Source organism: Condylostylus longicornis, unplaced genomic scaffold (assembly GCF_029603195.1).
Source record: "Condylostylus longicornis isolate FDR11 unplaced genomic scaffold, ASM2960319v2 ptg000040l, whole genome shotgun sequence".
NCBI lineage: Eukaryota > Metazoa > Arthropoda > Insecta > Diptera > Dolichopodidae > Condylostylus > Condylostylus longicornis.
In genome coordinates, this window is record NW_026578009.1 from 16056368 (window position 1) to 16070250 (window position 13883).

The 13883-nt window shown below is 26.8% G+C and overlaps 1 protein-coding gene across 1 annotated transcript in view; it reads right to left on the reverse strand.

Annotated features, from left to right (window-relative positions):
* Nucleotides 1-13883, reverse strand: part of LOC129609587 (soluble guanylate cyclase 88E) — a 133313-nt gene that overhangs the window by 3626 nt on the left and 115804 nt on the right. The window contains exons 3-7 of the mRNA XM_055521592.1: nucleotides 2612-2861; nucleotides 2261-2542; nucleotides 437-642; nucleotides 249-372; nucleotides 41-176 (exon numbers count right to left, since the gene is read on the reverse strand). Coding sequence (XP_055377567.1) covers nucleotides 41-176; nucleotides 249-372; nucleotides 437-642; nucleotides 2261-2542; nucleotides 2612-2779 — 916 coding nt within the window. The 5' untranslated portion in view covers nucleotides 2780-2861. The remainder of the gene's footprint in view (nucleotides 1-40; nucleotides 177-248; nucleotides 373-436; nucleotides 643-2260; nucleotides 2543-2611; nucleotides 2862-13883) is intronic.

The window sequence follows — 13883 nt, forward strand, 5'->3', positions numbered from 1 at the left end:
TAGATTGTTGTATCTGTTTAACATATAATAGAAAAATTACCTTTTAGTCGTAACGTTTTTTCTGGTTCAGTTCCATCTTCATTTAAAATAAGTTCCTTTTTCTTCGAAAAATCAAATCGCTCAGGTACTGATTCAACAGTCACCAATTCAAAAATGTTATTCGTTCTATTTAAAATCTAGTAAAAAAATTAAATTTGGAGATGCAGAATTATTAAATGTAGAATTAAAATTAGGAGAATGAAATTTACCGTTTGAAATTTGAAGGCAATTAATGGTCTCACTAAATCAAACCAGTTTGTAATTTTATTCCCAACTAATTCTGGTAAAATTACCATTAAAGAGTTACCAATACTTCTCACAACCATGTCGGAACTGAATTTGCATCAAAATGAAAATTTTTGTTAAAAGATTTAGAAATTTTATACGTACAACTCACCTAAATACTATACAAAATGGAAATATTTCAAATAGAACATGAGCACTAATAGGCAAATGCTTTTCTTCTCTTGTCATAGCCAATGAAGCTAACGTAAAAGCTCTGTTGTCAAATGTTAGTTGAAATGTTACATGTACAGTATCAAATAAAATTTCTTCTCTAACCAATTCGATATGCATTTCTTTATGATAAAAATATCTGGCGACCTATGACAGAAGTTTAAAATGGAAATAAGTCCAGATTCTCTTAAATTAAACGTTATAAATCGAAAAATGAAAAACAAAAAACCATTTAGTAATTGCTTCTTTAATGATAGTTGTCTTATGTTAAAAATTTATCAGAAAGGTCTTTTTCAACACTAGTTAATTCATAATTTTGGAAAGTAATGAATTATAACTCCAACAATTTGAAGAATTATTTAAAAATTATGAAAAAAAATTGAGCAAAATGTACATTTCTCAGTAACTTTCAGTAATTTTTACAGTGATGAAATTTATTGAAGTAATGCAGCTCACTCCATATGGAAATCCTCACACTTATCCAGGAATACAAAACTGAGAATATTCAACATATGTGTGAAGCCGGTCCCGTTGTATGGCTCCGAAACATGGCTAGTGAAAAATGAATGCACAAATAAAATGCAGGTATTCATAAATAGGAGCCTAAGGATCATCTGCCGTGTTTTCTGGCCCAGACGAATCAGCAACACAGACCTCTGGGCTTTAACCCACCAAGAACCAATCGCAAGGGTTATAAAGAAGAAAAAGTGGGGATGGATAGACCATACATTTTGACGCCCGCCCGAAACTATCGCAAGACAGGTGGAGTGGAATCCGCAGGGAAGAAGAAGTGTTGAACGGCCAAAGAATACGTGGTAAAGAACAATAAAGAAAGAAATCGCCACGGCTAACATGACATTGGCAAATGTAAAGAGAATGGTCACTAACAGAGTTCATTGGAGAAGCTTTGTGGAAGCCCTATGCTCCCAAGGGGAGTAAAGCAAGAACAAAAATGCAGTTTACTGCGATATGTTAATATAAATATACAATATTTTTACAGAAACACATATACTGGGACTAAATAGTTTTTTTCTAAATTCCAAGTGCTTCAATATCTTGACATTTGGAATTTTATATTAGAATAAAATTCTAAAATATCCAATGTTTACTAATCACTAAAATCCTTTTAGTAATCACAATTTTTGAAAGAGACACATATGAATAACTTCTGATTAACGATGTGTTGTAATTCTGCCTCGATATTTTAATTTGAATAACTCAGCTACAAGAAAAGTTATAAATTTTTGTCAGGATTTAATGTAAATAATACAGTTACCACATATTTAGGGGGACTTCTCTTTTTAATTTAGATTAAAGTGTTAAATCTTATCTTCAACAAAAAAAAAACACAAATGTGAAAACTTTAAGTGAAAAGTGCTAAATCTCTTTCTCAATTTTTAAAAATATATTTCAAAAAAATCGTGATCAGCAACTCTTTCCCAGAAGATGTTGATTCTGTTATAGAAGATAACCCTCTGATTATAATTGACGGTATTGAAATTTGTAAAAGTCTTTCTCATGCATCTTTGATATGTGTTTCGTCATCTCTATTTATGTTTAAGGAACTTGTTTTGAGATGAACCTATTATTTTTCACGTTTTATTTTTAAATCCACGGATTTTAGCTGTAATTTTCTTGTAAATAAAGCAATATAAATCAATTAAGCCAGTCGCCCCAGTTAAAGCAAAATCAAATTTTTGTGGGATAAGTTTTTGACAAAAATTAGAAAAATATAATTAAAAAAAAATAAAATAAAATATGTTACCTCTCTGATCTGTCCCATAGTATAGTACACAAAACCTCGCCGTTTTGAGCGATAATGTAATGTCAATCCCTGTTTTGTTTCATTTTCACATATGAACGATGGTGCTCGCATTCTTGGATATGAAAATTTTAAATACTCATGTAAATTGTCTAAGCCATTTAAAAAATCTCTCATATGACGTCCTAATACTGAGAGCACTCTATCATAACCATATTGTCCAACAAATGCTACAAAATATACACCCATTTGGTCCATAAATTCTCTTTCGGAAACCCCCAATACCTTAATAGTAAATAGAAATTGTTATTGATATAAAATTTATCTGTTGTTTTTGTGTATCATGAAATATACCTGTTGGGCTTTTTTTGCTAATTTATTAAGTAAATTCTCTGGATACACTTGATGTACACTAAATGCTGGCGCGTCAATTCCAGCTTGACGTCGAATATCTTCCCATTTTTCTTCACCGTATACAGCTTTAACATATTCTGAGAGATTTTCCAATAGCAGGCCATACATGATGAAAGTGGTAAAATTGGACGAGCTATGATATTTAAAGTAAACTATAAATTGTCCTTCACACAATGATCAAATGATTGATCTAGAACGAAAATAAAGGAATCATAGAGTTACATAACAGTTTTATATTTAAGTTTGGAAGAACTAGGTTGTGTAATAATATTTTATTATTCAATAAATTATAAAGCAAAAGTATAAATTTAGTAATTTAAAATTTTTAAAATTAAGAATTTTGATAATATTTAAAATATAATTTCAAACACTTTCGCCATCGACAAGGATACTAAAATCGGAAATCAATTTTAACAGAAATTTATATTAGAATATAACATTTATTAAAAAAACATTAAATTTACTGTCCGAAAAGCAACCGAAAGGTGTGAGAGTAGCGTGTAATAGGAAATTTGGTGTCGTACTGAAAGCAAACAAGTTTAAAGTTATTCTTTTTTTGACAATTTTTAGCAAAAAAAATTACGTTGTTTGGGCAAAAAACCAATTTAGGTTAAATTTAAGTGAGTTTTTTTGTGAATGAGTTATAAAGAAAATTATAATTAAGTTGCTTTTTCAAAACTTGCTTGTTGCTATAATTCAATAATCATGGTAGAGAAATTCAATTATACATAAATAAATTCGTAAATAAAAGTTTATTAAGAGTTTATGAAAAAAATTTAAAAAATGATGCAAGAGAACCTAAAATATTTTAGTATATTATTATACGTTCAAGTATTGATTACTGGTTTACTGTAGTAACGTTTCCCACGAAGTTTTTTCCAATGACATGCGGTTCGAGGATTCTGCAAGACTATTGCAGGAAAAAGCTTAAGGTTTAGTTTCGATTTAAGTTTTAGTCTGCTTTAGGTTCGCGCACAGCTTTGGGTACCTTTAAGTCTCAAAAATTTTGTTATTGTTGCACCACGGTTGCTGGTCGCCGGGAATCCTCCAAAACGTAGAGCCAATCATTAAATGATACTGTGAATTGTTCGAATTAGCGTAAAGTGTCATAGGATTCTTTTTTTAAAAAACTTTTTTTCAATTTATTCTAAAACTATTTTGGTCTTTGCTGATTGTGATATAGAAGGAGATCTTATTCCATATTGACATCTACTATTTGACATACTTTCGTAAAATGGTAAATTTTTAATTGGAAAAATTAATTTTCCGTAAAAATAAATTACTAAAAATAGATTTTTTTCGTTTGCACCTTTAAGATACTTGATTTGGAGTAAATGTTCGTAATCGTTCATAATGGCAACATATTACCCATATGTATAGGTTAAAGGAAAAAGTTTCTTTAAGTTTAAATATTTTTGTTTAGTAGACAATTTAATCAGGACAATTGTTTGTAGCGTTAGCGAATGGTGACATAAATATGAGCAAAAGTAAAATAAAAACTGGAAAAGTTCTAATTAATACAAATTGACAAATCAATGGGAGACATATCTCTTGTTTTTAAATACTTTGAAGTGTTCCTGTCTAATAGTTTTTCTAATAACATCGAATTTTTCAAGGGCATAGAAATATTGGTACGCAATTCGGTTTATTATCAGTTCAGATGTGTTGAGAATTTTTGGTTTTTCTACATTTTAATTATAATTTTTATTATTTTATTTTAAGCTTAAATAAAATTAGATAAAAAAAGCAATTTGTTCCCAAAATCATTGGTGTTTTTCAATTGTGAGTTTTAGTATGAATATATGAAAAAGCTTCAGTTCAGTATGACTTGGATTAAACCAATGGTTTGTAATGTAGCATGTTTCCCTTCAACAAGTGAAAATACTGCATTATTAAAATTGCTTTCATTCACATACAAAAAAATTTCAAAAATTGCATACAGTTAGGATGAACAATGTATGCAATCTTTGAAATAAAACAAAAAAATAATTTAAGGAATTAACATAATTTAAGGAATGAATCTTAATTCATTTATAAGGATTTGGCTTGCAGTCTCGCAGATTAAGGTGCCAAAAATTACAATTTTACATATTTTGAGATGCAATAACTTGAGAGGGGTTGGAAAAAAATTTTCTTTTAACGAAATGAACTGTTTATTAGTGTCTAAAATTTGCTATAATTCCAGATTCCTACAGCCAGCGGTCTAGAAGAAGAACGATATCAAAAATTTTGAAAGAGATTTTAGATAACGGTAAAAGTTGACGGTCATTTAGTTTTTGTAAAGTTCAAATATGGTATGCCGCGATTGAAGATATCCACCACTATTTTTTTGCAATAAATAATCAAAAACTTCCATTTTTAGGGTTTTGGGAGTTATAACTTTTAAAGGAGGAAATAGGTGAAAGCTTTCTATGGAAATAAGTTTTTAGTAAAGATACGTAGGTACGTGTGAAAGATGAAATATGTATTTCAATTTTCCATCTTTCTGGGTGTAGAAGTTTTGGAAACGGGTCCATGGATTAGCGGACAGAGTAAAACTAATAAGCACTTTTTATTTAAATTTTTTTAAAAATGATTCTGAAGAAATATGAATGTTATAAATGCAATGTCAAACGAGATAAAAAAATTATATTTTGACTGAATGATGGCTTTTTAAATGAAACATAAATGAACTATCGTTTTCGGGCTGGTCAAATCAAAACTTTTTTCCACATTGAATCTTTTTGAAACTAATTAATACGAAATCATCTTTGATAAATTAATTTTATCTTTGATTGAATCCAATACCTACTTATATTTGGGTGCCATGCCATAAAATAGCATATTGTACATAAGGCATTGTAATGTTTTACTTTTTAAATTAGCAAAAGTTCATCAGTTTCTATTTAGTTGGTACGATTCAAATATATCTTAAAATATAAATTTAGAATATGAAATGCAAATTCATTGTTTTCATTTTAAATTTTTGAAATACAAATATTGACATTGCAACGTTCAATTGAATTTCTTCAAAGCAAATGGATTTTTAAAGGGGTACAATTTGTATTTACTTAAGTCATTACTAAATCACATTAATAAAGTTCAAGATTTTTCATGTAATTATTTTTCTAGTAATCTAAAAATATAGTAACTATCAAAATATAATTATAAAAGATAAATTAATTGATTAAAATAATTTGACAGGCAATTTGTCCTGTTGCATTTGGTGAATTTTCTTTATAGCTTTAATTGTTTACTTATAAATGTTTACCGTATTGGCGGGAGATCAAGTGCACTGTTATAATAATCTTAATTGTTGATATTTGTTTTTGATAACAGTCTTTATTAGAAAATATAATTAGTCGGTTTATTGACCTCTAAGAAGAAAAAAATAATTTTTTGTTTCATCAAAATTACAAAAAATCTTAAATAGTTTGTTGCTATAAATGGTATTTACTTTCTACACTTAATTAAATAGGAAATTTTTGTTTTCACAATTATCTGGTAAATAATAAAAGTTTATTGTGTTGAGTAGGAGAAAATCAAATGAACATTATTTCATTTTTCAAGAAAAGCACGGCAATTTTATAAGAAACTACATTAAGGAAGGAAAAGAATGCGATTTTTAAATTATATCTTTGTCAAATAATTCGTGGTAAAAATGAATTGGAAATATTCATGTGTCTTGTAGTAATAGGAATATTAAGCTTTTGCTGTTATTTCATGGAACCAAAAAATATTCCATTAGGTATTTGCAAAATGAAACTGTTTCAAATTTTTAATTACTTTAAAAACTAAAATATAATTCAGGGATTTTATTACTTGTAGTCTGTCTTGTTATAGTTAATTCAGCTGCACATGTGTACATGTACATATATGTTATGTAAAATGAAATTTAACTAATTGGGTATGCAACTTTTGTAGAAAAATTGAAATCAACAAGAAGACTGGGAAAATTGTACGCATTCTTAGAAAGTTTAAATTTGTTTTGGGTATTGAGGAAAATATATAAAACATATTCATTAATTCTATTTAAAAACTCCATTCGTTAGAAACGTAATAAGTTTTATATTAAACAAGTTTATTAATTTCCGAATCCTAAATTTTCAAAAATATTAAACTTTTCAACAAGTATTTAAATTTGTAATAAATTTTTCCAAGAATATAATACATTGCATTTAAAAATAGTTTCAAACCACCAATAATGACTGTTTTTGTTAGCAAAATTTTTTCAATTACATATACAGTTGATTTCAGTCAAAAAAATTCAGGACTTCAAAGGCTTGATTAGTATGAAAAACAAACATATTTTCCACAAAGTAATGCACATATGTAAGATGTAAAATAAAATTAAAATATTTTTCACGTTCAAGAAAATTTAAGAAAAACCCACGTCTAGACTAATATCGATTTTGGCAAAAAAAAAGTGCCTGTGTTTGATAATATGGTAAATTATTTTTTCTATGAAGCATCGTTATATTCTCAAAGCATTTTTTTGAATTTCTATTCTTTGTGAAGAATGTGTTTGGTTTAAATGGTTTGAATTTATGCTGCACTTTGAGTTTTGTGCTGTATTTGCTTTATACTTGAAATAACAAAAGTGTTAACCAAATTTGTTAATTTTATTGTTATTTCAACTAAAAGCTCTAATTGTTTTCCATTAGAAATGATTGTAATAAGACTTTAAACTAATAATGTTATAATTTCAAATGAAATATTTTTTTTTTTTTGCATAATTTTAAGAAGTTCAAGAGCCATCTTAAATCTTGTGTACTAAGAGTTAATAATATTTAACGTCAGAGGTTTTTCATATACAACAAAGTAGTTAAATATAATTTATAAAATATATTTTTAAGATTTCAAATATTCATGTCGAATTATTCTGGATTTTATTTACAAAAAAAATTTTTTAGACAATCAACACATACTTAAGAAAAGGCACCCAGTTTGCGATGTAGAAAAAAACCACAATATTATAGGGTTAAAAAAACCAAGTATTACACGTACTAAATTGTATTTTATAAAGATATCATATGTGTTCATTAATCAACACCGAAAAATTAGAGCACAAATATTAACTGAAATAATAACGAGCATCAAAATAAACTAATCAATACAATGCTCAAATTTCTTTTCTTGTTTTTAATGAAATTGCTGACACCCAATAATTAATTTTTCAGGATTTCAAACAGAGAAAATAAAAAAATCTAAAATATTTTATGGTTGTAGATGTTTTCGTGGCTTATAATTTATTAAACTGAACAGAATGTTATATTTTTATGTTGATACCATATGTATATGTGTAACTTATTGAACTTTAATGCTTCAATACTATATTGTGCCTATTAGTATTAACACTACACAACTCAGGGAATCGTGTAGAGTAATTATTTATACTTCCTTTAACAAAATTATACGAATGTATTTAAGCATGTATTTGTGATATGGAGCAATAAAAAAGAAAAAAAAGTTTTGTGTGCAAAAGGAAACTTCTGATGTTTTTTGTAAGGAATTTTATAATAAGAAATGAAGAATAACAAGAGTAAATTGTAAGGCTCACATTAATTAAATAAATGTACTAAATATTTATAGATTATTTTAATATTATGTTAAAATATATATAGATAGACAATATAAAGTGGAACAGCAGACTAAATATTTCAAATTATCATTTCGTATGCGGAAATTTGGATATTTTGGATAAATTACCGGAAATAAAACTTACAATAAAATAACTTCGAGTGTCTATGTTTAAAAATAAATTTCATTACCACTTACAATTAGTTGTTAAGCTTTATAAGTTAACTTCTAAAAAATTTATATGTTTATTAATTGTTATAATAATTACTAATTAATAATTTCGCATTCATAATATGTATAAAAGATTAAATATAGTCCTTCTTTACCTTATATTGGGACCATAACAAAGGATTAATATTAGTTGTGTAAATGTCTATGGATATAAGGTAAAGTTTCCAGTTAAATTAAGGCAATTAAAATCATAATACATTTTTTTTTTGACGTTAGAATCTAATTTGTCATCATAAAATGAAAGAAGCTCATCTGTATATATAAGTACGCGGTCGGATACACAGATGTTTGCTTGTTAAATTATGTAGGTGGAATATAGAAATCGAATTATTTTCAATAATCTAGCTCAACCTGAAAATTGCATGAAAAAGTAATATTTTAGATTTTTAGTATAAGAATGAATAACCTATGGTTTATAAAGAGCCATGAATTAATTGACGATGAATTAAGTAAGAAATTCATTATTTAGAACGTAATGAATTTCAAAAACTGATGTTATTCATGTTTGTTCTATCATAATATTTATGTTTTTAATACAATAATAATTAATATATTAAAAATTTATTCAGTTTTATATAAATTCTTAAATTTTGAAAACTGATCTTCATCTCGAGTTTGTAAATTGAATGCTATACTTTATACAGGGTGGTTTCCATAAGGTGGTTTTCGAGCTACGGCCTGTTAAAAAAAGGTATCGGAATTTTCCTGCATATAAATAAATACTTGTAAATTTAGAACTGTACAACATAGAATTTCATTAGTAGCTTGTTTTACAGTTGATTGATTTTTCTTTATTTCGCAATTAATTTGATTTGAGCTGTAGTTTTCGAGGTACAGTTCGCCAAAGTCAGAATTTTTGTTTTATTTTTTGTTACAATTTTTTGTTACAAAACTCGAAATTTTTCGAAAATTTTTGTAACTATTTTTTTCCCGGTTTTCTTTTCAATGAGCTACGATGAGATTTAAAAGTTAACCTATAAAACATTTTCCTCTATCTCTCATAGTTTTTCCAGTAAAATGTGTTAAATGTATTAAAAAACATTCGAAAAATTCACAAATATTTTTTGGAATTTGTATGAAATGAAAAAATTCTGCAAAATTCTTTGCCATCCTATGCAAAACATCCTATATACTTTTAGCAAAATTATTTGTTGTATAATTGAAATATACATTTACTTATAGTTAACTTTCTTTGTGAAATCAAAAGAACTTAAAAGGGATAGCAATATAATGTGAAATGAAATTAATACACATCAAAGCAAATTAGTTTAATAAAGTTATTTGGAACCCATTTTATAGTATTAATTATTAAAGTATATTAAATATCAATCAATGGAATACAAAATAAAAGTCAAGACTTTCTTTCCTACTAGAATTTAAAGGCAAATTTTATGATGTCACAAATATTTTTTATGATTAAGATCAAAAATACTTCGTTTTTACTAGAGGTTCAAAGGAATTTTTACAAGGTAAAAAATTTTACAAAAATGTTAATTAATCAATTTTTATAAGAATAAACAGAATTTAATTATTTGTAACTAAAAAATTTATTGCCCACATTATGGTCGCATTATATATAATTACTTTAATATATATATTTATGACGGATTTCAAGAAAGATACAATTTGCATAAATGTTATACAAATTACAAAAATTTCTAAAATGACACTCAATTGTTTAAGACATTTCATAAGTTGTTAAATGAAATATTTTGCCATTTCAAATAAAAACCTTCAAAGTATTTCGCAAAACTTTTTCATTTTTTTTTGTTTTAAAATTCAAGTGACAGTTAATATTGCATAAATTTTGGCGAACAAATATTGTAGTAAAGTTTCATTATTATAAGGAATTAGCAGATAATAAATATTATGATGCTAAACAACATAAATTAAATTTATTCTAGTAGTTTAAAATATTTTTCTATGGCTATCCAATATGTGTATGTAACCAAGTTGTGCAAAAATTATGGATCAAAATGCAGGCTTTTGTTGTGCTAATATTAACATGGAACTGAGTTTAAGCTGATAATAAAAACAATCTTGGAATTTTTGATCAAATTAACTTCATGTGGATCTGTTAAAGATTTATACCTTTAAATTAAAAAAGTCTTAAAGTTTCACTTAAATTTAAACTAACTTTAAATAATGCAACATTAAGATTTTACTTGACTTTTTAAATACGATTTAACTATGTATGTATATGTAGAAAAATATTTTGTAATAAATATGTTTTGATCTTTTTTAATAATTAAGTTACAGACCTTATTAATAAAGTACTTAGTTTCTTACTCTTTCACTAATTAAATAAATTACGTATTTGTAAAATTTACCATTAACATTCCCGAAATCATCTTAGTTATTAGAAGTTTTTTTATTTTAAAATTCATAGGTTAACCATCTTTTATTAATTTTTTTTGCGTGAAGAAGAAAAGAGAAATCGCATAAAGACAAAGCAAAATTCTCAAAAATCCTTAATCTTTTGCAGCTACACCATGGGTGCACTTTCATTTAAACGCTATTCCTATTCTCTAATCCTTCAAAGTATTTTTGTTTACGTTTTTGATTTTTTTTAATGAAGTCTTTTTCATGAAGAACACATTTAAATTAAAAACTAATTAGATGGTATTCAAGATTTTCTTTTCTTCATTTCATTCGTTTTTAGCACTTTTCCAAAAAATTTTTTGAAAAAAGTGCTTATTAGTTTTCCTCTGTCCGTCTGTCCGCCCGTCCGTCCGGCCGCCCGTTCGTCCGTCCGTCCGTCCGTCCGGCCGTCCGTTCGTCCGTCCGTCCGTCCGTCCGTCCGTCCGTCTGTCCGTGTGTCTGTTTTCAAAACTTCTACACCCTTGAAGATAGAAAACTGAAATTTAATACGTATATAGATTTTTACCAGAAACTTATTTCCGTAGAACAAAATTTTTACCTATATCCCCCCCTCTAGAAGTTATACCCTACCAAAACCCTAAAAATGCCATTTTTAACTATTTAGTGCAGTAAAACCATAAGCATTTTTCAAATTTTGCAAACGCAAAAAGGCAGTGGCTTGCTTCCCCTAGCGCGGTAGACAATAATTAAACTTTAGAAAAACAACATGGCCGTTCAAATTTACCGTTATCTAAATTCCGTTTTTTCCAAATTTCTGATGTCGTTTTTCTTCTAGACTCCAGCCTGTAAAAGCCTGTACAAGCCTTTTAGACATTAACAAATACTTCATTTCGTTAGAAGAAAATTTTTTTCCTTCTCCTCTCAAGTTATCATCTCTTGAAATTTGTAAAATTTGAATTTTTGACGCCTTATATTTCCGAAACCGCAAGCTTTTTCAAATTTCTATAAACGCAAGAAGCTAACGGTAAATTCCATGACATTAAAAAATATAATTATTTTTCTTAACTCACACAATTAACGTCTAAAATTGAGCATTATTTTAACCCCTCTTTGAATTTATTTTTGCTTTATTTTAAAGGCTACATATATGCGTCATCCTAAATATATGCAATCCTAGAAATAGTTTCGTATGTGAATGAAAATAATTTTAATAGTGTGATAGGTATACATAGACTGTATTTAGAAGCAGTATTTTCACTTGTTGAAATGAAAAGTGCTACAATACAAACCATTGGTTTGACCCAACTTTGTTTCATGTTCTTCTTAAAATTTTCCTCAAAAAGAGTTTTTTTTCCTTTCAACAGAATCATAATATGAGATGAATCCCCCTTTAAGAAATATAATCCCCCTTTAAATTTATATATTACCGACCACGAAGCATTCAATAAGAAGGGTATTAAGATCGTGCCGAATTTACAACTACGGTTGTTTTTAAATTTCTGATAAAATGATGACCTTTCTTCATTTTACATTTTTTCTTAATTTCCAAGAAAATACTTGATGATTTAAATATAAAATTAATAGACTCTTTCTGACACTAAGTCAAGCTAGTAACTTTTTCGGAAAATTTAGGTGTTGTCAACTAATTTTCTTTTAACTGGAAATTTTTCTTTTAACTGGAAATTTTATTGTAGAAAATAAATTTTTTTAAAACCATTTTTTTTTATTTTGGTCGCGTGGATTACGGTCAATTTAGAGGACGATTAATATCCTAAAATAGAAGTAAATTTCTCACTGAGTTAGTAACAGTATGTTTTCACAATTAACAACCCAAAACTAAATTTTTTCTTACGCTTTATTCAGAAACGCTTATATAATCGCTTTTCATTATTATTTTTCTAAAACTGACTATTTATATTTAAATTTAAGAAAACTATTTTAAATGGAATTTATCCCTAACAGTTTACTTTTTTGCTTTCGAAATAGTAAGATGGTTTTATATTTTGTAAAGCAAGTTTGAAAAATCTAATTAAGTCAATTAAAGCAATCTAAAGTATAAAATTAGATGTTGAAAATAATTCTTGTTCATGGATTTGGAAGAAATATCATTTTTGGCTCAATTATGCAAAAAACTTTTACAAGTAGCTAAGTAGATTGATTTTTAAGATATATTCATTGGAAACTAATTTGGAATGGATTTGGAATTTTAAGTTTTCGTGTCAGTTTATTTAAGTTGAACGGCAAGAACGGTCCCCATTCCTTTATTACATGCAACTAACTGACTTTAGTATCTTAAGAAATTCATACGTGCATTTAGTTGTATTTTTACTTGACCATACTTAAAAATTTTGTGATTTTATTTTGATTTCTTAAATCTTATCCTTTCTCTATTTACGAACGTGAATGCATAGATACATTTAAGAATTAAAAGTATTCATATATGAAATAATAAAATTAAATTAAAATCTATGAGATAAAATAAATAAAAAAGAAATGCAGAAGAAAATTTTAAAAACTTGAAATGAATATTTAATGAAATTTTGTAAGTCAAGAAGAAGTTTTATAAGAAGCTGGAGAACTAAATAAATATATTGAAGGAGAATACATAAAAACATTTGTGGTTGCTTCATTTTGAATTGAAAAGAGTATAAGACGTGTAATATTTAGCAATGAAGCAGAACATATTTATTACATCGATGATTAAATTTTGTTAAATTTTATAGTTTACCATACTATTACGCTTTTAACCTTCCCCACTAAAGTTAATTGAACGCTGAAACAGGGAATTATGCGCTTTTTGCATGTTTTTACTCAGGAAAGTTCAAAAATTAAATAGAATTATTAGAAGTGGAAAATTAAAGGAGTTTTTCAACTTTTTTTAGGTAATACTAAATAAGAATTATAAGAAAAAGAATTTTTTTATGCATTTAATTTTTGTTTTAGTAATAAAATTTAATTTTTATTCTTGCAATATGTAAGTATATAACAGTTGTAGTATGTAGAAGATAGCAAGAGTAAGTAGACAGTACACAGATCTAGTGCAATGTTGGCATGATACAAATAGAAAGAACACCTAATATATGAAACTTAAAACAATGCG